Below are 26,127 nucleotides of genomic sequence, written 5' to 3' on the forward strand. Positions count from 1 at the left end.
AGAAGCACATAGATGGAAATGGAAAAATTGCAGGAAAATGCAAACAACCAGATGAAAGAAATAAATAAGACGGTTCAAGCTCTGAAGACCTATAAATAGGCAATGGAAGAAACTCGGGAATATACAAACAATCAAATGAAAGAAATCAAAAAATCAGTTCAAGGTCTGAAAATGAAAATGGATTCAATGATAAACACACAGACAGAAGAAAAACAAGAACGTGAGACCTCAGAGAAGAAGATGAGCAACACAGAGGTGAGCTTTTCTAACAGAATCCAAGAGATGGAAGAATGAATCTCAGGTCTAGAAGATACAATCACAGATGTTGAAGCAACCATTAAAGAAAATGCCAAATCTGGAAAACTCATGACACAAAACATCCAAGAGATTAAGGACACCATGAAAAGAAGAAATTTGAGGATAATAGGCATTGAAGAAAGAGAAGATATCAGACTCCAAGGCCCTGAAACTATTCTCAACAAAATCATAGAAGAAAATTTCCCCAATCTAAAGAAAGAGATGCCTATAAACATACAAGAGGCCTACAGAACACCAAATAGAATTGACCAGAAAAGAAAAACTGCCCGTCACATAATAATCAAAACACAAAACACACAGAACACAGAAAAAATATTAAAAGCTGCAAGGGAAAAGGGCCAAATAACATTTAATGGCAAACCTATCAGAATTACACCTGACTTCTCAGCAGAGACCATAAAAGCCAGAAGGGCCTGGACAGAGATCCTGCAAACCCTAAGAGATCACAGATGACAGGCCAGACTACTTTACCCAACAAAACTATCATAACCATTGATGGAGAAAACAAAATATTCCATGACAAAAACAAATTCAAACAGTACCTATCCATAAATCCAGCTTTACAGAAGATACTAGAAGGAAAACTCCATCCCAAAGGGTCAAGCTACAACCAAAACTACCCAGGAAATAGATAACTATCCCATGGCAAAAACACAACTACACAAATGCTCGACTGGAAACAACATCAAAATTAAGACTCTTAACAGTCACTGGTCATTAATATCGCTCAACATCAATGGCCTCAATTCTCCAATAAAAAGACACAGACTAACCGAATGGGTACATAAACAAGATCCAACATTCTTCTGCATTCAAGAAACACATCTCACCCATAATGATAGGCATTACCTCAGGGTAAAAGGTTGGAAAAAAATATTCCAAGCAAATGGTCACAAGAAACAAGCAAGCGTAGCCATTTTAGTATCGAACAAAATAGACTTTCAACCAAAATTAATCAAAAGGGATGAGGAAGGATACTTCATACTCATCAAAGGTAAAGTCAACCAAGATGACATCACAATTCTGAACATCTATGCTCCCAATACAAGGGCACCCACATTTGTAAAAGATCTACTAAAAAAGCTTAAACCACACATCGATCCCCACACAACAATAGTGGGAGACTTCAACACCCCAATCTCACTGAAGGATAAGTCATTGAAACAGAAACTAAGCAGAGAAATAACATCATTAACCAATGCCATGGGTCAAATGGATCTAACAGATATCTATAGAACCTTTCACCCAAACAAGAAAGAATATACCTTCTTCTCTGCACCCCATGGAACCTTCTCCAAAATTGATCACATCGTTGGTCACAAAGCAAGCCTCAATAGATACAAGAGGATTGAAATAATACCTTGTATCCTATCAGATCACCATGCTCTTAGGCTGCAATTCAACAACAACAGAAATAACAAAAAGCCTACACGTACATGCAAACTAAACAACTCTCTGCTAAATGACACCTGGGTCAGAAAAGAAATAAAGAAAGAAATCAAGGAGTTTCTGAAATTCAATGAAAATGAAGAAACAACATACCCAAATTTGTGGGATACATTGAAAGCAGTGCTAAGAGGAAAATTCATAGCACTAAGTGCCTTTAAAAGAAATTGGAAACATCGCACATAAGCATCTTAACGACACAACTGGAAGCCCTAGAAAAAAAAAGAGCAGAAACACCCAAGAGGAGTAGATGCCTGGAAATAATCAAACTCAGGGGCTGAAATTAACAATTAGAACTAAGAAAACAGTCCAAAGAATCAACAAAACCAAAAGCTGGTTCTTTGAGAAAATCAACAAGATAGACAGACCATTAGCCAAACTAACTAAAAGGCAGAGAGACAGTATTGAAATCAACAAAATCAGAAATGAAAAGGGAGACATAACAACAGACACTGAAGAAATTCAAAGAATCATAAGATCCTACTTTGAAGGCATATACGCCACAAAATTTGAAAATCTAAGGGAAATGGATGATTTTCTTGATCAATTTCACTTGCCAACGTTGAATGAAGAACAGATAAACAAGCTAAATAGTCCCATTTCCCCTACAGAAATAGAAGCAATCATTGATAGTCTCCCAACCAAAAAAAGCCCAGGGCCAGATGGTTTCAGTGCAGAATTCTACCAGACCTTCAAGGACGAGCTAATGCCGATACTATTCAAGCTACTCCAAAAGATAGAAATGGATGGAAAATTACCAAATTCATTCTATGAGGCCATAGTCTCATTGATACCTAAACCTCACAAAGACTCAACAAAGAAAGAGAATTTCAGACCAGTTTCTCTCATGAACATCAATGCAAAAATACTAAATAAAATACTTACAAAATGAATACAAGAACACATCAAAGATATCATTCATCATGACCAAGTAGGCTTCATTCCAGGCATGTAGGGATGGTTTAATACACAGAAATCCATCAATGTAATCCACCATATAAACAAACTGAAAATAAAAAACCACATGATCATTTCTTTGGATGCAGAGAAAGCATTTGATAAAATCCAACACCCATTCATGTTTAAAGTTTTAGAGAGATCGGGGATACAAGGCACTTTCCTCAGCATAATAAAGGCTATATACAGCAAGCCAATAGCCAAAATCAAAGTAAATGGTGAGATACTCAAGGAAATTCCTCTAAAATCGGGAACAAGGCAAGGCTGCCCACTCTCTCCATATCTCTTCAATATAGTACTCGAAATTCTAGCCAGAGCAATAAGACAACAAAAGGAGATCAAGGGTATCCAAATGGGAAAGGAGGAAGTCAAATTATCCCTATGTGCAGATGATATGATAGTGTACATAAGTGACCCTCAAAATTCCACCAGAGAACTCCTACACTTGATAAACACCTTCAGCAAATTAGCTGGATACAAAAGTAACTCAAGAAAGTCTGTAGCCTTCCTATACACAAATGACAAGCCTGCAGAGGAAGAAATCAGGAAAACCACACCCTTAACATTAGCCACAAGCAATATAAAATATCTAGGAGTTACGCTAACTAAGCAAGTGAAGGACTTGTTTGAAAAAAATTTCAAAACTCTGAAGAAAGAGATTGAAGATGACCTGAGAAGATGGAATGATCTTCCTTGCTCATGGATCAGGAGAATTAACATAGTAAAAATGACCATCCTACCAAAAGCAATCTACAGATTCAATGCAATCCCTATCAAAATACTTACACAATTTTTTAACGACATTGAAAGTTCAATTCTGAACTTCATATGAAAAAACAAAATACCCAGAATAGCTAAAACAATCATGTACAATAAAAGGTGCTCCAGAGAAATCTCCATACCTGATCTCAAACTGTACTATAAAGCAATAGTAATTAAAACAGCATGGTACTGGCACAGCAACAGGCTGGTTGATCAGTGGAATCGAATCAAAGACCCAGATATGAATCCACACACATGGTCACTTGATTTTTGACAAAGAAGCCAAATCCATTCAATGGAAAAAGGATAGCATCTTCAACAAATGGTGCTGGTCTAATTGGAGGTCTATGTGTAAAAAAATGCAACTGGACCCATATTTGTCACCTTGCACAAAACTCAAATCCAAGTGGATTAAAGACCTCAACATAAAACCAGAGACACTAAGCCACTTAGAGGAAAAAGTGGGAAAGAGCCTGGAACATATTGGCACAGGAGACAACTTCCTGAACAGAACACCAACGGCCCAGGCCTTAATGTCAACCATTAATAAATGGGACCTCATGAGGCTGAGAAGCTTCTGTAAGGCAGAAGACACTGTCAAGAGAACAAAGCAACAGCCTACAGACTGGGAAAAGATCTTCACCAACCCTACATCTGACAAAGGTCTAATATCCAAAATATATAAAGAACTCAAGAAATTAAACACCACCAAACCGAATAACCCAATAGAGAAATGGGGCTTGGAACTAAACAGAGAATTCTCAACAGAGGAGTATCAAATGGCTGAGAAACACTTAAAGAAATGCTCAACCTTCTTAGTCATCAGGGAAATGCAAATCAAAACAACTCTGAGATTCCATCTTACACCCATCAGAATGGCTAAGACCAAAATCTCAAGCAACACCACATGCTGGCGAGGATGTGGGGAGAGAGGAACACTCCTTCATTGCTGGTGGGAATGCAAACTAGTACAGCCACTTTGGAAATCTATCTGCTGCTATCTTAGAAAAATGGGAATAGGGCTTCCTCAAGACCCAGCTATTCCACTCCTTGGAATATACCCAGAAGATGCTCCAGCACACAACAAGAAAATTTGCTCAACCATGTTCATAGCAGCCTTATTCATAATCGCCAGAACATGGAAACAGCCTAAGTGTCCCTCAGTAGAAGAGTGGATAAAGAAACTGTGGTACATATACACTATGGAATACTACTCAGCTATTAAAAACAAGGAATTCCCGAAATTTGTGGATAAATGGATTGAGCTAGAAATGATCATAATGAGTGAGTTAACCCAGAAGCATAAAGACTCAAATGGTATATACTCACTTATATCTGCATACTAGCCCAAGGGGCATGTCCCACGAAAGCCTTCACTTACCAGGAAACTGGGACAGAGGGGAGGGCATCCTATTGGGACTCTAAATGAGAGACGCATGGGAGAATAGCAAAATAAAAGGATACAGAGGGTCCTAGAAATCTACAAGTAGAACAATATGATAGGCAGATTTGGGCCCAGGGTTCCCGCTCAAACTAAAGCACCAGCCAAGGACAATACAGGAGGTAAACTTTAAACCCCTACCCAGATCTAGCCAATGGTCAGAATATTCTCCACAGTTGAGTGGAGAGTGTGATATGACTTTCTCACGTACTCTGGTGCCTCACATTTGACCATGTCCCCTGGAGGGGGAGACCTGGTGGCACTCAGAGGAAGGACAGCAGGTTACCAAGAAGAGACTTGATACCCTATGAGAATACATAGGGGGAGGTAATCCCCCTCAGGAACAGTCATAGGGGAGGGGAATAATGGGGAAATGGGGGGGAAGGAATGGGAGGATACAAGGAATGGGATAAACATTGAGATGTAACAAGAATAAATTAATTTTTAAAAAAAAGAACTGTTGTTCAATGATTGATAGCAGTTATTCAAAACAGAATGCTTATTCTTCAAAAAAAAAATCAGTATAGGGGACATGATAACATATGCAGTTCTTAGGCAGTTGCTGATCAGTACTTCCTGATTGGGGAGTTGAGATAAAGTAATGAGATCACCACTGTATCCATTTCATGTGTTGAACATTTATTGAATAAGAAAGGAGATGGCAAAAACCAAAAAAAAAGAAAAAACTAGAGAGAGATATTAATAACTTAACGTTGCACATGAAATTCTTGGAAAAACAAGAACAAACAACACCCCCAAAAGAATAGACTAGGCTGAAATTAATTAAGTAGAAATGAAAACAACAATACCCATACCAATACTAATAATCAACAAGACCAAGTGCTGGTTCTTTGAAAAAACTAACAAGATTGACAAACTTTCAGATGGATTAACCAAAAAAAAAAAGAGAGAGAGAGAGAGAGAGGGAAGAGAGGAACCGATAAACTCAAAGATGAGAAACTAAGCATTGCAACAGATTCCGAGGAAATTCAGAGAATTCTGTACACTAAGCAAGAAAACGTATAAGAAAAAGATGGATTTCTCAATGCATATTACCTACCAAAGTTAAATCAAGGAGAAGTAATAATTTAAATAGACACAACAACCAATGAGATTGAAGCAGCAATTAGAATTCTAAACAAACAAACAAAAGATGGAACACAAATAGCTAAGAAACATTTAACAAGTTTTCAGCATGGATGCGAGGAGCTCTGGCTGTGACATCTGTCGCCCCACTGATCACCTGGGTTGATTCAGCTGACCTGGCTAGCTAGGTGGGTGTCCTCTTCCTCCCTCACTGCTCCATGTGTGTCTCTCCGGAAACTGCGTGCTCAGTCAAAGAGGATGAGTATACAAGTAGGGTATACCAGTGGCCACTCTGTGTAATAATATAAACGTATATGCGCACGCCTTTAATCCCAGCACTCAGGAGGCAGAGGCAGGTGGATCTCTGTGAGTTCAAGACTGGCCTGGTCTGCAAAGGGAGTCCAGGGCAGCCGAGGCTACTACACAGAGAGACCCTGTCTCGGAAAAAAAAAAAAAAAAAAAGAAAAGAAACATAATTTTTAAAACCCCACAATTATTCGGCATCCTTAACCAGCAGGGAAATTCAAATTACAACTACTTTTGACATTTGTTTTAGTTTAACGTAAGACTCCATTCTGTAGGCTGCCTCCTCATTTGAGTGATGGTGTCCTCTGCTGCACAGAAATGGTTTTGTTTCATTAGTCCCATTTGTTAACTGTTTTTGTTGATGGCTACACGATGGGGAACTTGTTCAGGAAGGGCTTCCCTGTACCATTGAACTCTGGAATATTCTCTACTCTCTTTTCTATCAGATTTTGGGCTTGGAATCTTATATTTTCTTTTCTTTTTTTTTTTTTTTTTTTTTTTTTTTAGATTTATGTGTTTTATTTATATATCTATGAATGTTTTTATCACAAACTCCAGTTCAGTTCCATCTAAACTGATTCTCCCATTTCCCTTTGGCAAACCAACCAGGAACAGGGCTTATTTTTGGTGAAGACATTTTCTCTTTCTTTACTGATTGGTTTTACAGTTTTATGAAATAATCTAGAGTCATCAGAGAGGAAGCAGTAGACAAGAGAGCTGGCTCGTGAAAGCAGTTCTCGTCAGTTGAGAAAATGCCTCCATGAGATCCAGCTTTGAGGGCACGGGTCCACACGGCGGGTATAGGGTCCGCGGGGTTCTAAAGATGAGGTCCTCAATGCGTCCTGAGAAGGATGACTGTGTTCCAGAGCTACACAGAAATGTTCACCCCCCAAGAGCAGCCTGACTGGGAGGAAACACTTAGCAGCTCGATGTATTAGAAATACCCAAGCTGAGATCATCCAAGATGGAGTTGCTCACACACTGTGTCTGATCCGCAGAAGAGCAGTGACTGCCCAGCCACCAGAGGACCATACTGAGAGATCCACAACACAGTGCTGGTGCTTCCCAGAAAGAAGGAAATCCTGTGATGTGGGTCGTCCATGTCCTTCCGCGGCAGGACCATGGCACCTCGCTCAGGTGAGCTCCCAGGGACTCGAGGCCATTGCCACTGCTGCTTTTCAGGTTGTGACCTGGCACGGTGTGGGCCAAGAAGATGGCATTCCAGGGGGGGTGCTGTTCCAGCCTGAGTGAAGACTGCACCGCCCACACCACCACAGGCCTCACAGACCTGCTCTCACAGGTCGTGGGACCATGCTCAGTGCTGAGAGCTGGATTATGCAGAGGTGGATACTAGGGGCAGCACTGAGGTGTGGGCCCATGGTGGATGGGGCATACCATGGAACCAGAGACTAACTCGGGAGGTGTGGATCAACAGAGTCACAAGTTCCCTGGGAAAAGGAGCTGAGCTGGGCCAAAATCAATGGTTTCTGTGAGCTACCTAAAGAAGACTTTGAGGGGCCTCCACTTGCCACCTGCTTGATGGCCCATAAGATCCAGTACCCACAGGAGTAGGAGGTCATCCAGGCCTTGACAGCCAGCAGCAATATGGTGAATTGAACAGGAAAGCTGGCCCTGAGGATATGGAAGAAAGAGAGCTGACCCTGAGGACACAAGAGCAGGAGAGCTGGCCCTAGGATGCTGGAGCAGGTGAGCCAGCCCTGGGGACATGGGGGCCTGACAGCTAGCCCTGCCTTGAGGACACAGGGGCTGGAGAGCTGGCCCTCCCCTGATGATGTGTGAGCAGGTGAGCCAGCCCTGCCCCGAGGACACAGGAGCATGTGAGCCCATCCTGTCATGATGATATGGGATCGGGTGAGCCAGCCTTGCCATGATGATATGGGAGGAGAAGAGTGGACCCTACCTTGAGTACAAGGGAGCGGGTCAGCTGTCCCTGCCCTGATGACACAGGAGCAGGAGAGCCGGCCCTTCCCTGAGAACACAGGAGTGAGCCCTGATCCAGGGCTCTGAGTGGACCTCACCCCAACATCTACCCCATGTATGACCTGCTGGAACACATGAATGGGGCCGGATCTGCTGATTCAAAGATTAAGAATCTACTTGACGCACAGCAACAACAGGATATCCAACAGCAGTCCTAGTGAGGATCCAGTAATGGTGGTGTAGGCCTCCAACCAGACCCATGACTCGTAGCAATGAACATTTGAAAGTAAACATATGTGGACAAAAGGCTATACTGCATGATACACTACAGCTTCTGTGACAAGATGTTTTGTTTGTCTGTTTGTTTTATTTTACTGGGGGGAGGAGAGGGATTTTGATGTATGACATGTAAATCATAGACATTCAATAAAAATAAAATTTTTTAAAAATCCAGCTTGAGGCGTTTTCTTATTTCTCCCTTATTTGGCTAGACTGGTTGGCCCACCTGCTCCGGGATCCTTCAGTCTCTGCCTGTCCAGCTTTAGATTTAAATGGCATGCACCTCCACATTCTGCTTAATTACATGGCTCAGAGGGTTAAACTCATTGCAGACAGTCAATTTCCTGGCTAGATATGTCCCTGGTCTGTGAGTTAGTCATAAATCCTGCTCACATATAGGAGGCACATAATAAATGTTTGCCAATTGATGGTTTTTTAAAAAGGATTAAGTAAGTCTATTCTGAAGAGTCTAAATTAGGTAATCACAAAAAACACATGGGCATGTGTTTGCATGCTTAGATATACAGGTGGGATTTCTTCTTCTCCCTCATTAACCTCCACACTGTGCCAGGCACATCATTTCCTCACAATACCACTTGGGAAAATATAAACTGATATAGGTAGAATTAAATGCACTCACAAAAACATAGGCACAGGGAAGGAGCAGGTACCTCCCAGCAAGCACACTAGAGAACCATGAATAATCTCTTATTAACTATAAATAATCTCTTATGAATATCATAAGAGATTAGCAAACTTGTAATAATCACTGACTTGAAAAACTGTATTATGTGGTTCAAAGTATCAAAGGATGTAAGTCCCTGAAGCCACAGTAATAGTTTCCATCTATAGCTCTGCGTATAGTCTGGGTAAATAAGGAGATTCATATGGCAGCGGTTTCTCTCAGATCATCCTTGCGGAGCCAGAAGTGCCAGCAGGTATGTACGGAAGCCTGCACGCACAGCATTGCTGCCTCGGAAGCTTCTGCTCGGAGCACAGACTTCTGGGAATCCTGTAATCCTGCCTCCCTTTCCCTTAGAAAACGTGTTGGATTCTCCATTCCTCCCAACACAGTCTTAAAGTGTGTGTGTGTGTGTGTGTGTGTGTGTGTGTGTGTGTGTGTGTGTGTGTGTGTGTAAATATATTTACACTGATGTAAATATAGAGTCCCTGCCATTAAATGTACAGGGGAAAAAATGCTGTCCAGATGTGTTAATACTGGGAAAGAGGTCGTTAAATTCCTGTCAAAATATGGCCTCGGACATGTACTGCTTTATAAAATAGTGATGCCTTGGTTAACAGATTTTCTTCCAGGAGGAACAGCTACGGCAAGCTGTTGTTTTGTCAGCCCCATCAGCAAGTGACAAATGATTGAGTGCAAGCTGAGAAAAAAAAGAAACCCAATAGATTCTCCTTTCCTTTTAGACTTGATCACAGACTGACCTTAAGACATAAATTTTTTTAAAGAAAAGCAAGCCCCTTCTCTTATATTTTTTAAAATCACTTCCCTTGACAAATTGTTTAAAGTTTCACACATACTTAGAGTAATAGAGGAGTCTGGCTTCCTTATCAGTTTTACGGGACAGACTTCTTAGGTTCTTTTTTCTCCTCCTCACTGCAGCCAGCCACTCACACACCCTAGAGATAGGCAGAAAGGCCAAAGAAGTAAGTGCAAACTGCTAATCAGTGTGTTTTTTAAGAAAATATCATGAACAACAGCAACAAATGCAGTGATATTCAAAACTATCTGTGAAGTTCTCTTGCTCAAATTCCATAGATAACTATAATTCCCCTTCGGCGCAAATAATGTCGACAAAGTCTAGTGCATTATAAAGTCAAATCATTGTCACGGTAAGAGTTAAAAAATAAAAAGTCTCTTTCAAGGCCACACACTGACTTGGAATTCTATTTCTCTTTTCAGTGCCATGAATTTTCTGGCCTGTGAAAAGGGTAAGTCAATCTGTTTCATACCACTGGCCAATGTATGTTTAATGCCAGATTAAATTTATCACGTAGCTTATTCTATTCAGAATTATTTAGTTTAATCATCATTGGGATAAACATCATTTCTGGCCCAAGCATATGGAGAGCTGCAAAGTTACACAGTTGAAGGAGCAAACATGAGTATAGGGATATAATAGTACTCTTCCTTGATTTGATAAATCAAAGCTTCTGAAAAGAAAGAAACATTTTCATGATAACACTTGTACCCAGAACTTAACACTCTAACAGGATGGACATTGTTAAATGACAGAGTAAACAAAAAGTTGATGGAGTACTACAATTTAAATTCAGTGTGCAAACTTTTATTTTTATTGCAAGTCTAGTAACTGTATTTCCAGACAATAATGACAAAATATGTGGCCTCACAAGTGTAAATATAATTATGAGAATACATCTGAAATTACAATTCTCTTATGTTGTAATTATACTATACTGAAATAAATCACTTGAATAAATTACATTTTCATAAAGACCACGTGAAGTAGGGCTAAATATGTAACTCAGTTAATGAGGTGCACAAAGCCCTGGGTTTGATCCCCATCACTGCATAAAGCTGAGCGTGGTGGCACATCCCTAAAATCCCTGCATCCTATCAGGAAGTGGAAGCAGGGGGACCAGGGCTCAAGGTCATCCTTGTATGCATAGTGAGCTTGAGGTCAAGATGGTCTATTGGAGACCCTATCCCCAAAAATAATTATAAAAATAAAAGAATTGTTTTCATTCTAAAAATGTCACTACTCATATCCAATTGACCTTGGCAATAAAATACCTATCACTGAGTTTGCTCCAGGTTTGACGGACATGAAGACACTGACTTCTTGCTGTCTACAAAGTGCATAAGTGGGCATAAGGATGGAATTCTGTGAGTATCTTAGAACTGGTTTATATACAGTCAATTAGTTTGTTAAGTCAAAATACTGGCCATTTAAAATATTGGGTGCACTGATCTGCACCCTCTGGGCATATCGATGGGACTTCCAAGTCTGTGAACAAGTGGGTCTCTGATTCTTGGGCCTTCTCTTGGGCTTTTTTCCATTCTGTAGGTTTACCTTGCCCAACTTTGATGTGATTTTTTTTGTATCTTATTTATTTTACTTTGATATGTTTGGTTGTTGTCTCTTAGAAACCTGTTCTTTTCTAATGAGTTCTAACAAGAGACAAGAAGGGAGTGGATTTGGATGGGAGGGAAGGTGGGAGGAACTGGGAGGGATCGAGGGAAGGGAAACTATAATCAAATTATATTGTATGAGAAAATAATGTATCTTCAATAAAATGGAAGAAAGAAAAAAATAAATAAATAAAATATTGATGGTGGATTACCCAGGGAGCCTAAACCAATATCTTCTTATTGTCAGCAAAATATTCAACTGTCTGCTCTGATATCAACTACTGATTCAGCCAACAGCAGGAGAACTTTCCAGTATCTCTACATCCTAAAATAATCCTCAGTTCATAATTTCAATTAATTATAGTTTAATTTTTTTAAACCAATAATAAATAAAGCAAGATTGTAAAGGAAGAAATTCTGCAATGTAGAGCTTAAAACAATGCCGCAAAAGATAGAAATTGTTTTGTATACTAGATAATCTGACTTGCCCATCAACAGGGTACCTTAAAAGTCAAGCCATACTAGTGGATATTACAACTTAGGTGAAGGGAGAAAAGCCAGGGGAAATTGTGACCTGCAGAAGAAATCTCGCGAAGGGAATAAATGCCTGTCTGCAATTAATTTTAGACTTTACAATGATCATCATAGGAGACAGAACTGACTTACTTTGTATAGATTCTACAAAGTCTAAAAAAAAAAAAAGAGAGAATGAGGATTGCACATAGAAATAATAAAGGAGATAAGGTTTGCTCAAGGTTTTTAAGATGCTTTAAGAAAACCAGTACTCAAGAGAGGAACAACTGAATTTTTTAACAGGTCCAGGTGCAGCCAGGAAGGATGTGATCGCAAAAAAACTAGGTAGCTTATTCCCAAAACATTGTCCAGATGCCTGGGTACTATGCAGCATCTGCCTAAGAATGGAAATGCAACAGGGCACAAGTCCACCCTACAGTTTGATTCTTACCTGTTTTTATTGAATTTCTATTTATAAAACTGATTACAAAGGCAATTTAGCATGATTTCCCTTCAGATTTGTACCTAATTGTACTTCAAATTGTACTATCCAAAGTTCCTACAAAGGACAACGGTTTTTATTATTACAGATGGCCAAAGTCCAAATGAGCTGGTTTGTACAACAATTACTGGTTTTGCACATACCTTAAAGCAAACTCTTTCTATCTCTGAATGTTATCTTTTTATCTCTATACGTTGTCTAGCTATGTGTAGGAAAATATTGGTTACCATTCATTTCTTGGGCTGTTCTTGTTTTTCTAACAGCTTTGGGATCTCAGAACAACACGATACATTTTGTGACTGAGTTTATCCTCCTGGGTTTCAGTAACCAGGGGGAGATGCAAGGTATTTTCTTCTCCTTGATTCTGGTTCTTTACCTCCTGACCTTGCTGGGGAACGGGGCTATTGTTTGTGCTGTGAAATGGGATCGGCGGCTCCACACACCCATGTACATCTTCCTGGGAAACTTTGCCTTTTTAGAGATATGGTATGTTTCTTCCACCGTCCCAAACCTGCTGGCCAATATCCTCTCTGAGAATAAGACCATCTCCTTCTCCGCCTGCTTCCTCCAATTCTATTTCTTTTTTTCACTTGGCACAACAGAGTGTTTCTTCCTGTCAGTTATGGCTTATGATCGGTACCTGGCTATCTGTCGACCATTACACTACCCCTCCATCATGACCATGAAGTTCTGTGTGATTCTGATTTGTGTCTGCTGGGTGAGTGGCTTCCTCTGCTACCCAGTCCCGATTGTCCTAATCTCCCAACTTCCTTTCTGTGGACCTAACGTCATTGACCACTTTGTGTGCGACCCAGGACCGTTGTTTGCACTGTCCTGCATCCCTGCTACTTCCACAGAGCTTCTCTGTTATACCTTCAACTCGATGATTATCTTTGGGCCCTTCCTCTCCATCTTGGGATCCTACACTCTAGTGCTCAGAGCAGTGCTCCGGGTTCCCTCCGGTGCTGGTCGCACTAAAGCTTTCTCCACATGCGGATCCCACTTAGTGGTGGTATCTCTATTCTATGGGACTCTTATGGTGATGTATGTGAGCCCAACATCGGGGAACCCAGCAGGAATGCAGAAGATCGTCACTCTGATTTACTCAGCCTTGACCCCCCTCTTAAATCCTCTCATCTATAGTCTCCGAAACAAAGACATGAAAAACGCCCTAAAGAAAGTCCTGGGGCTAACAACTATCCAAACCTGAGACAGTTTTAAAGAAGCCATGGGTCACTTTTTATATTAGCATGTTTAAAAATTATTTTGTTATACAAATTAATGGGATCTAGTGTGATATTGCCACAGGCTCCTCAGAATTAATCATGTCCATACATACACCTTTTTTCGTTGCCTTATCGCCATATAATCCCAAATTTTTAATAATCCATCTTCTTTAAGGCTAGCACTTTGCTTAGTTCAGTTTCCACATACACGAGTGAGCTTGGCTTTCTGTGTTTCCCTTATCTTAACATGATATTAACCAGTTTTATCCACTTGCTGCAAGTGATAGGATTTCATTGTTCTTCATTGAAGAATCCACTTTGTGTAGTTTTTTTCTACTCATTCATTGATACTGACAGGTGCATAGGTGGATTTCATACCTCAGCTGTCATACACAGTGCCACTGGTGTCTCTTTTGTACAGTGGCTTTAATTCCTTTGGACATACATCTAGTAATGGTGTAGTTGGATCATAAAATAGTTCCAAGTTTAGGTTTTTTTGAAGAATTTTCATACTGTTTTTTATACGGGTTGTACTAATACATTCCACATGAGTCACTTGTAACTTATATATAATAGCAATAAAGAATTGCTTCAAAAAAAAGAGTCGCTTCATTTACATATATGCCGACTCACTCATCTTTCACAGTTCCCAAACAGTTCAAGTTCAGTCCATTGATGACAAATGCTCAATAATAAAGCTTCATAAGTATGTATGGCCTTACTGAGTAGTTACAGGATATTAACATATACATAAGCAATAATACGAATATTCTTCCTCTATGATATATATTTGAACCTCAGCTGGTGGAAGAGATCAGTTGTATACTTATCTGAAGCTTTTCAATATTTAATCATCAGAAAATAAATTTTCTTAAAAACACTATGTGTGCACACACATGCAAATATATGCATATATATTTGATCTTGGCTTTCTGTGTTTGTATACACACACACACAAACATGCGCACACACACACAGACAGACACACAGAGGGGACATAGTTTGAGGCTACCTTTCTCACCAAAGTCACAAGATGGTCACACCTCTACTCTTTATACCTCCTTCTCCTAAAAATAAAATAAAAGCCTTTCTTCCAGCTGTGACTCATGAGACGGCATCTCCACCTCTCTCCTGCTGATCACTGCAGGAGGCTTCATGAACAGTCTTCCTATTTCATCTCAACACATGTTTTCAACTGGAGTGGTTTTATAATATTTATTATTTTATTCTATTCTATTTTATGGATATGGTGTTTTACCTGCATGTATATAGACACTACCTGCGAGCCTCGTATACCAGGAGGCCAGAAAAGAGCACTAGATCCCACGAACCTAGCATTGCTGGTGGTTATGAGCAGCCATGTGGATGCTGCGAGCCAAACCCAAGTCCTCCTCAGGAATGTATCAGATGTTCTTAACTGCTGTGCCATCTCTCCAGACCAGCAACTAGGATCTTTATTTGTAGTGCTTCCTCGCCATGCCAATTTGACAATTCCAATATAACAAGTAATAGGAAATAAAATGAGCTACAATTCTTTCATTTAGCACCTCGGTTTCCAAATTGGACAGAGATCAAATTGTGCCTCTCAGAAATTTACAGTGCAGTCAGATGTATCCAAAGAAAATGAGGCCAAGAATAAGTTTCATTTTTGTACCCAGACTTATGCTAAGAGAGGAAGATCATCACCTGAGGTAGTCTCCCTGACATCAGGGACACAACCCAGTCATGGTACAGTGTTGGACACAAAGATCCTGGCCTCCAGCGCTGGGGGAGGGGATGCCTAGCACTTCCTCCAGAGCCCTCCTGGCAGCAGTGTTGAGGGGCCATGGTCACGTGGGGATAGTATTATCTTAATTCCAAGTTTTATATTGAAAACCACACATTGCACTTTTGCCCCCTCTCACAACTGAGATTTTATTGGTTGAGGAACGAAGACACTTCAATTCTTAGCACACATGCCCAAACTATGGAGGGTCCTACACCAAGTTCATGTACCCAAATGAAAAACCAGGGGGTGTTTCTATTGGAACTTGTCCCAGCCTCAGACTTGGCAAGTTTTTCCTGAGTTCTCACATAACAATCAAAAACTTATAATAAGTTCCAATGACTCACAACTTTATGCCACATACAGTACATGCTCAAATTCCCCATCTTTCACAGCACATTATCACAACTGTTAGGAAAATAAAAATGCCGTCACCGAAGTCCTTACAGTTCTGACAGGGAAAGGACCGCGGAGCGGCTTTTTTAAAGAAGCGGTTCTACTAGAAACAGGAGACCAGATATAACTGAAAATATTCCAGACACAAACGCACGACTGAGACTCCAAATCGCCGTTTAGTATGCTCTGTGGTGTAGGATATAAAACTAGCCCCCCTCAATGATGCAGTGTTATGGTGACCCCTGAGACAGTCACAGCCTCTCCTGATTCAGTATCCTGCCAATTTCTGGTTGTACCAAAAAATAAAAAATAAAAAAACAAATGTTTTACCTCTTTAAAAACTCATTTATACTTTAAAAAGGGGAATGAGATGGGATTCCCCCACTTCATAAAAATGTTTCTAAAGCTGTTAAAAATTCACGCTTACAAAATAGTTGATAAAAAATATTCCTCTGGATTGTACAAGAAGGGAGTCGGGGATCACTGACAGACACGACGCATGCTTAGTCAGTCTTGGCTTCTTTTCTTCCTCAGAGGCTAGACTCTGGGTTTCCGTCTCTCCGCTTTCTGCAGACAGATCTGTAGTTGGCTGGCCAGCACCTCAGCGTGCTTGCCCTTTGCTCCCCTTTTCCCTTTTATTTGCAGATTTTGTCTGACGATTCATCCTTTCTTAAGACCCCTTTGAGTTCGCGTCCACCTTGGCAGGGGCAAGCTTGGCCAACGGCCTCCTCGCAGAGCAACCCTTGGCCTCCATCTTCACCGCTTCATCCGTGCTGACCTTCCTCTTGAATATGAGTGGTGCTGGGTGGGAGGGACATGTGATGCCGAGTTATCACAGAGCTGTACTGCCTAGCCTCCACAGCCACAAATGTACTTCTAATCCGCCATATTTAACCTTGTCTCTCTGAGTAAAATAGGCCCTTCAGAACGATGATAAGAGCCAGTGAGTGACTCGGTGAGTAAAGGCACAGGCTGGTACACCTGACAACCTGAGTTTGATCCCTGGGATATACTTGGTAGAAGGTAATCAACTCTCAAAAGTATCATCTGACTTCTACATACATACCATGGCACGCATGCGCATAAACACACACACACGCACACACACGTGCACACACGCACGTGCATAAATAAATAAATAAATGCAACCAAAAAATAAAACAAGTTTATTTTAAAAAGAAGAATGGTAACAGTCTCCATCTATTGCAAAACAAAAAAGTTTTTTGATGAGGGAGGAGGGCCACACTTACCTGTAGGTGAGCACAGATATTCAGAATGCAGCTAGGGATTATACTGGTTTAATAAGGGGTAGTTGTAGGTTCTTCTTTAAGATCCATGATGTCACTAGCCCTAGGTAGTTGTCTAGGTTTCCAATACCAAGTATGATTTCCCTCTTGTTGAGGAGGTCTTAAGTACAATTAGAAAGCTGCTGGTTACCAGCAAGGTATGTGTGTCACAACTGCACCCTTGGGCTATTGTGCCATGTTGGTGGTGGTTGTGATTTAGATATCAGACCTGAGTGGGACTGTTGGTTGTTTCCTTCCTTTGGAAGCTTGCATGGTACCTTCTGATAGCACAAAAATACAAGCACCTAAGGGATGCTGAGAGTGGGAGAAACAGTCTTCCCTAGAGAAGAGTATGCCAATGAGCTGTCCAAACCAAATAGTCATCCCTAAAATAGTACATTAAACTAAATAGACTGATCAGGCTGTGTTTGTGTATTTAGAAATGTGTGTGCATGTGTGTGACAACAATTTTAATGAAAAATGAGGATACAAACTTGAAAAAGAACAAAGGAGGGTATATGAAAATGTTTAAAAGGGGGATAGGGAAATATGATGTAATTATAATCTTAAAAACTAAAATAATTTTAACAATAAAATATAAAGACATGTTTAAAAGAAAGGTGATTTAACTGAGCACTCTATGTATTGCATGTCACAAAAACTGCATACCCTGTAGTGAAACACACACTTAGGGAAGCCGTGTGATCTGTGGCACATTATCTTTAATAATCCCTGTAGATCAATTTACCAAAAACATTAATGAAACTTCATGACAAGAAGCAAAGAGGTCCCCAATGACAACATGGAAAATAATAGGTTCATTTGAACAGCAGGCTGAGAAATCTTAACAGAGGACAACATAATACATAAATTGAGACCAACACATAATCTTTACACAGTGAGAAATAAAATATTACAATCTTGTAGTGCAAAAGAAGCAAAATTAGTAATGTATGAAGTGCTTATGTGCAGCCTCTGTGTTTGATCCAGGAAAGAAGAGAAAACCAGTGGCCTTATGCAGACTCCAGGATGACCTAGTATCTGGAAAGCACTACTGCTGTTCTGCATGACAGGTGGGCCCATGTATGCATCTGTCGCCATTCAATATGCTCAAAAGGCTGTCTGTGGATATCAATTCGTCTTTCTGCTCAAAGCTGAAAGAAAAAGAAAATGATTCCTAACGTTTAGATCACCATGGAATTTGCCCGCTTCCAAAGCCAGCGTGTTAAACGGTAACCACGTCATTCCTGGGTCTTCCCCTCCCAGGAATGTGGCTAAGGCCGCAGGGAGGATGAGACTTTTAATGATGTGTGTGCAGAATAGTGAGGGGCTAGATCTACTCACTGAAATGGAAACCGATAGGAATCAATATATGATGTTACTGTTTTCTTTCTCAGTTCTCCCTTCATCCATTTCACTGCTCATTGAGAAAGGGTCTGGGTATGAGGGTGTGTGCTTGTAACCATAATGCAGGAAGGAGAACAAAGAGTTCTTGAGTTTGAGGCCATTATGAGCTATCTGGGGAGGCCTGAGAGATGGAAAGCTTACCCTTGAGGGGAGAAGGAAAAAGAGGGCTAAGGATTCATGTCAAATGTAATGGTTAGCGATAAGAAGGAGCCTTTCGCATTAACACTGGCAATTGTCTGTGTGTCACCTGCCATCCTCTCCTACAACCAGTATTGTATCTGTACATGTTAGGCTGTAGTTTTTAATATCAACAAAAATAACCTACAGCTGATATACATGTGGCTCCAGCTTACATGCTTTGACTTGGGATCAAAATCTATGACGCTGAGTTCAGAGTCATTGTTGCTGCTGCTTCTTTCCAGGTGAAAGGTCTGCGTGGCGTTCTGTTAAGGAGCAGTTTCTTTCTCATAAGGTTTCTTCTGGCTGATGTGGGAGTAATGATATAAACATATGTGTAAAAACTAAAAAATGCTTAATGAAAAAAAGAAGAGGTTTCTTATGTGGAAAGGTGCAGAATGTGTTGTGTTTCTGTAATACAGAACCATTCTTTCTTGATGTCTTTTGAAAATGAATATCAATATGGATTGGTTTAATTCTTAATAACATCTTAGTTTCAAAAACTCATAATTTCTTCAGTCTTGTCTTTCTTGTTTGCTCTTCATAGCTTCTTGTATTTTAATATACCACTTTTAAATGCATAAAAACATGGTAAATTGCCATGTAAAATTAAAAAGAATAAATAATAGTGGCTTTTATCACTAAAAACAAAGACTTACTTATAAAAATCAAAAATTAACTACCATGATACAAATATCTTAAAATACAAAACAGCAAATTGCATAAAATTATTTATGATTATTGACTTTCTTCTCCTGTTACTATTTAATTTAGTCAAAAATAAATTCTCCTAACAAAATCAGCTCCAAAAATAATCTAAATTAATGTCAAATTATAAACTATTTAAATTTGTACAGACTCTAGTCTAAAAATAATGAATGCATGTCCTCACATTTGGAAGTGACAGCACTTTTGTTGCCTCTGAACAAATCTCACTGAAAACCAAACCAGCATAAATAAAAAACATTTTCACTTCTCACCCTTATTTCAATTTTTTTTTTGTTTTTGTTCTTGTTCTTTGTTTGTTTGTTTGTTTGTTTGTTTGTTTGTTTTAGACAAGGTTTCTTTTTGGTTTAGAAAAGATCTCCTTGTAGCCTTAGCTATCTTGGACTCACTTTATAGACCAGGCTGGCCTCAAACTCACAAAGATCTGCATGCTTCTGCCTCCCTGAGTGCAGGGATTAAAGGTGTGCACCACTGTGCCTTTCAGGGTCTTTTGGGTTGGGTTGGGTTGGGTTGGGTTGGGTTGGGTTGGGTTGGGTTGGGTTTTTGGTACCTGTTTTTCTGGTGCTAAGGCTCAAACACAGGACCATTTGCTCAGAAAGCAGTATATCACCAAAATAATAGAGATTAAATTTAATTGGTCTTCCTTTACTGCCACAGAAAACTCATAAAACTCAGAATTCATTTTTTAAAAACAGACAAACTTTGGAACCAAAAGATATACTCAGAAATAGGATAGGATTTTCTCAAGGCTTATTGTAAAATGTCCAACGCATTTGTCTGCATGAGTCAATCTCTTGGTCCCAAGAAAAGCTTCAAGATGTTTCGGCAACAAAGTAAATCATTGTTATCTATTTTCTCCCCACAGTCTGGTGACCATGAATAAGTCTCAGGACTCCACCGTGACATATTTTGTTTTATTGGGCTTTCCTGGTCCCTGGAATATCCAAGTCACACTTTTCTCACTGATCCTGCTGGTCTACATGATAACGTTGGCTGGGAATACGGCCATCATTTGTGCAGTAAGGTGGAACCAACAACTCCATACCCCTATGTACTTGTTCCTGGCCAACTTCTCCTTCCTAGAAATCTGGTACGTGACCTGCACAGTCCCCAACATGCTGGTCAACTTTCTTTCCAAAACCAAGACTATCTCCTTCTCTGGATGCTTCATTCAATTCTATTTCTTCTTCTCGTTGGGCACAACGGAATGTTTCTTCCTCTGTGCCATGGCTTATGACCGGTACCTAGCCATCTGCTACCCACTGCACTACCCTTCCATCATGACTAGGGAATTCTGCAGTGTTCTGGTGTCCCTCTGTTGGGTCATTGGTTTCTTTGGACATCTGGTTTCCATTTTTTTCATTTCTCAATTGTCTTTCTGTGGTCCCAACATCATTGATCACTTTCTGTGTGATGTAGACCCACTGATGGCACTGACGTGTACACCCACACCCATCATAAGGCAGGTATTCTATTCTATAAGTACTCTTTTCATTGTCCTCACCAGTCTGTACATCCTTGGATCGTATGCCCTGGTGCTCAGAGCTGTCCTTCGGGTACCTTCTTCAGATGGACGGCAGAAGGCCTTCTCCACCTGTGGATCCCACCTGCTGGTAGTGTCTCTGTTCTATGGGACCATAATGGTGATGTATGTGAGTCCCACATCTGGCAGCTCAGTGGCTATGCATAAAATTATCACGCTGATATACTCTGTGGTGACACCAGCTTTAAATCCTTTCATCTATAGCCTGCGTAACAAGGATATGAAATATGCCCTCCATTGTGTCTTCTTTGGGAAAAAGATTATGCAAAACTAATAAATAGGGGTTCTATGCCCAACTCTGGAGAATCCAATGCTTCCAAGGGCATCTTTACACATGTGACATATACTCACACAGACAAACACACATATACATAAACAGAAGTGAAAATGAAATTTTTTAAAAATCTAGCCAGGGCATAGTGGTGCATACCTTTAACCTCAGCCCTTTGGGGGGCAGAAGTAGGTAGACCTCTGTGAGTTTGAGGTCAGCCAGGGATAGATAGTGAAACCCAGTCTCAAAAGAACAACAAAATATGTCAAGGTTAAGGAGATAGCTCAGCAGGTGCAGAGTGAACCAGCCTGAGTCTAGAAGACAATGTACGTGTGTTACAAAGGGTGGGGTCAGGGAAGTGACTAAAACATCTTGGGGGAGCCCAGAAGATTGAGAGGGAATCCCAGATATTATACATTGAGTTATTTACACCCTTGGAGTTTGGCTTTGCTTTTTCAGACTGTGACTGTGCCCTGGTTCTTTTATATATATATATATTTTTTTTTTTTTATTGATTTATTAACATTACATCTCAGTTGTTATCCCATCCCTTGTATCCTCCTGCCCTGGTTCTTGAAGTAAGAAAGTATTAACTTTTTTTTTTTTTTAACAGGCGCTCACAGTAGAGAAACTGAATTTTTTTAAGATTTTAGGTTTTAAAAGAACTTTGGATTTTTTTTTTTTTTAAGACTGAGTTTTAAGGTGTTTGAATTTGTAAATACTGTGGAACTTTTAAAGTTTGTAAAATGTTTTATATTGTGATGTTTATGTTAATTGGTATCTTGGGGATGAATAAGAAAGGAAAGGCTATGACTTAAGAGTGATATGTTTATGTGTCACGTAAACAAGGGGTCAAGTGAACTGGCTAGTCTTATGTCAACTTCACACAAGCTAGAGTCATCTGAAAGGAGGAAACATCAATTAAGAAATTACTTCTATGAGATATAGCTGTAGGAAATTTTCTTAATTACTGATTGATGGGGAGGGCCCAGCCCATTGTGGGTAATGACATCCCTGGGCTGGTGGACCTGGGTCCGGTAAGACAGCAGGCCGAGCAAGCCAGTAAGCAGCACCCCTCCATGCCTTTGTACCAGCTCCTGCCCCCAGGTTCTTGCCTTGTTTGAGTCCCTGCCCTGACTTCTTCAATGATGGACTATGATGTGGAAGTGTAAACCAAATAAACCCTTTCTTCCCCAAATTGCTTTTGGTAGTGATGCTTCAGCAACGATAAACATCATTCTTGGATTCATTAAAAGGCTGTGAATATAAGTTCACATGTATTAGTTCACCATCCTAATCAAAGGTAGGTAAGAGGAACTCAGACGGAAGCCATAAGTAAGGATCCCTTTAGTGAAGGGTGTCAATGTATGATTTCCCTAGTGAAAGGGAGTGCATCCAAAGAACCACTGTGATGGTCTGAATGCAACTGCGCCCCCTAGGTGCAGGTCGAACAACTACTCATGGTTTAACATTGTCCTCCATAGTTTGAGAAGTAGATATTTTGTGTATGTTTCAGGGGCAGTGAGGGGGGCAGGATTGAGGAAAAGAAACAATCAGCCATATTTCCACAACAAATAAAGTACCCACATTTTACCTAGTTACACTCTGTGAAAGGTAGTCAATTTGATCATCTTGAAAGAGCTTCTAAACAGAAGTATATTCCCAAAAAAAAGTCTACATAGAGTAGTTCATCAGAGAAGAACAATGAAAGAAGTAATTAGTAGCCAGCCAGTAAACCACTGTCACTGTCTGCTGCACCCACATCGTGTGTGTGTGTGTGTGTGTGTGTGTGTATGTGTGTCTGTCTGTCTGTCTGTCTGTCTTCCTGCCTGTCTATCTGTCTGTGAGTGTGCACTTGAGTGTAAATGTGTGTTGAGAAAAAAATCAACATGCATATTTTTAAACTTACAAGGCAGCAGCAGCTGTTTGCATGAGTATTCCAGCCTAGGAAACATCTGTCTGCCTTCTTTCCCACCTTCATCCTGGAGTAACCAGCGGCAGCATAATAAAGTAGGAGAAGAAGAGAGTAGATCAGAGGGAAAGGAGATCAGTCTTTAACCAGAGTCAATCATCAGGACAAGTTATACTTTGGATCTAAAAATGAAAAATCTGGCTCTAGGCTGTACTGAACTTTCTAATTTCTAGATAAGGAAATTTTGTACTCACAGTAAACAAAGTGATTTTTTTTTAAAACTTTCATAATGGCCAAGATATTAACAATAGGTAAAATAGGTAAATAGGTAAAATAGCATTCAATTTTTCTTAATAAATGTGTTAAGAAAATACTAATGTTCCTTTATATCCTCCCACTTACAGATCATCAAATCAAGTAGTTATAGGTACAAAGATTTTAATACCACTGAGTCAAGAAGGGAGGCCTTAATTGAAAGACCAACTCTTGAAACTCTTGAAAGTATCCTTGTGAAATTAAGAACAGTATGCTTTGAGATGGATAGGACAACCTAAAAATGATGGAGGAAGAGTCAGAGCACCTGTGATAGGATGGTGCTAAAGGCGAACTTGAAGACCCATCAACATGAGTCCTCATGTTCAAGTGACTTAGCTGGACTAGTTAGCTGAAAGACAGTAAATGTTTTGTGTGAAACTCAGTGATTTACAACTATGCTGCTGCTGCACCTGAGGAAATGTTAAATGCATAGATGAACCTGTCAAAAACTTAGTCTTTATGTTAGTATTCAACTCAGATATCACTTCTAGAAAAAAATTATCAGTCTGATATGTCACACTCTATGGTGCACATATGATATACATATTCCAGTCATAAGAGTTTATGTGAGGTAAGGTTCCTCTGTATGTTTCTTTTAAAATGAAAATTCTTTGTTGATAAGAATGGACTAATTTCTTTGGAAAAAATATTTCACATGAGTATAATACTGAGTCTATTTGGGTGGTTATTAGTAATCATGCCTTTCTTGTTTATTTTTGAGATTGTAATTCAATTACATTTTCCCTTACCTTTACTCAACCAAAACTCCCTTGTATACGTCTACCCGGTGTCCTTCAAATTCATGACCGCTTTTTTATTAATTGTTCTTGTATGCACATTTGTATTTGTATATGCATACATTTGTAAATATAAGCTCTTGAATCCATATAATGTTACTTGTATATATGTTTTGGGGGCTGACCACTTGGAAAGCCAGTTGGTAAGCTCTTCCCTGGCAAGCCCTGACAAGTACTTTCTTTTATAACAGTCGCTTTGGTCGTGGTGTCACTATATAACAAAATAACAATGACTAAGACACCTTCCTCCTTTCTTCTGTATTTGCCTCCTTCTTGCTCCCGCAGAAGCAACCCTTTTCCCCACGCCCCCTGTCAGAGCACATGTGTCCTGCTAGTATTTGTATTTACCTCCCTCCCTGTTTTCCATAATCACTTGTACCCTGTCATTCCCCTTTACCCACTTCCTACCTTCTTCTGTGTTTACTTTCCTACCCTTCCCTAAGGAGTACTCCTCCCCATTTTCTGTGATCAGAACACCTGTAGCCTGCTAAGTCTCCTATTATTCCCCAAACCCCCTCTCCTGGAATTGGTCCCACTCTACTTCCCTGGGTTCTATAGCTACTATGGATTACGTTCATAAATCTGACAACTGGTATCTAGAAGCTTCCAATAAAAGAAAACTTGCAGTGTTCATTTCTCTGGGCCTGAGTTACCTCAATGAATATAATATTTTCTAATTCTATACATGCACCTAAAAGGCACATGGCTTCACTTTCCTTTGTAAGCTGACTAGCGTTCTGCAGTATAGATGGACCACATTTTCATTATCTACTCAACAGTGGTAGGATATTTAGGTTGTTTCTACTCCCTAGGTATTGTAAGTGACTTGATTTTTTTATTACTCTGGATATTAAACCTCAGTCAGATGTATAGATGTCAAAGATTGTCTCCCATTTTATGGGCTTGCCTTTCACTCTAGCTCTACGTTCTCTAGAAATTTTTTTATGGAAATATATTGGATTTCATCAAAGGCTTTTTCTGAATCTATTGAGGATGGTGATGGGTTTATGTCCGTGTCTGTTGTTTATTACATTTATTGATTTGCATCTATTGAGCCATCCCTGCATGTCAGGGATAAAGCCAATTTGCCCATGATGTATAATCTGCTTACAAAGATATTATTGAGACATTTTGAGTTTGTGTTAATCAGAGATATTGCTCTGTGATTCGGTTTTTGCTGTTGTTCTTGTGTCTTTACCTGGTTTGGGTATTAGAATGATAATGGCTTTATAGAAGAAATTTGGGGGTGGTCCTTCTGATTTGTTATGGTGGTGGTGGTTGTTGTTGTGGTTGTTGTGGTTGTGGCTGTGGTTGTTGCTTTAGTTTTGAATGGTTGAAAGAGAACAGGCTGCAGATCTTTTTTGAATTTCTGGTAGTAAATCCATTTGTTCATCTGATCCTGATCCTGTTTGTTTTGTTAGTTAGTTTTGGTTTCTTTCTTTTTATAGTGTGAAGGCTTTTCACTACTCTTTCAGTCACCTCGTTTGTTATGTCTCTGTACGCGTTGTGGATTTCACCTGAGAGAAAGAGCGCGAAAGAAAGAGCAGAACTGGAGAAGTGCTTTAACACAGAAGGGAGCACGAACAGGGGAAGTGCTTGCTTTAACACAGGAGAGGAGCCTTCTGAGCTAACACCGCCCTAAC

The 26,127-nt window shown here is 39.9% G+C and overlaps 2 protein-coding genes across 2 annotated transcripts; both read left to right on the forward strand.

Annotated features, from left to right (window-relative positions):
* Window positions 1-7,416: 7,416 nt before the first annotated feature.
* LOC127187143 (olfactory receptor 11H6-like) lies at window positions 7,417-13,912 on the forward strand. The gene is given in 2 exon segments (XM_051143357.1): window positions 7,417-7,453; window positions 12,876-13,912. Coding segments are annotated over 2 exon segments (1,074 nt in total).
* A 6,606-nt stretch (window positions 13,913-20,518) lies between these two features.
* Window positions 20,519-21,463, forward strand: LOC127187213 (olfactory receptor 11H7-like). The gene has a single exon (XM_051143388.1). It carries the CDS (start codon window positions 20,522-20,524, stop codon window positions 21,461-21,463), a length of 942 nt encoding a protein of 313 aa, XP_050999345.1. The 5' UTR covers window positions 20,519-20,521.
* Window positions 21,464-26,127: the final 4,664 nt, after the last annotated feature.

The sequence above is a fragment of the Acomys russatus genome, chromosome 3 (genome assembly GCF_903995435.1).
Source record: "Acomys russatus chromosome 3, mAcoRus1.1, whole genome shotgun sequence".
In the NCBI taxonomy this organism is placed as follows: domain Eukaryota; kingdom Metazoa; phylum Chordata; class Mammalia; order Rodentia; family Muridae; genus Acomys; species Acomys russatus.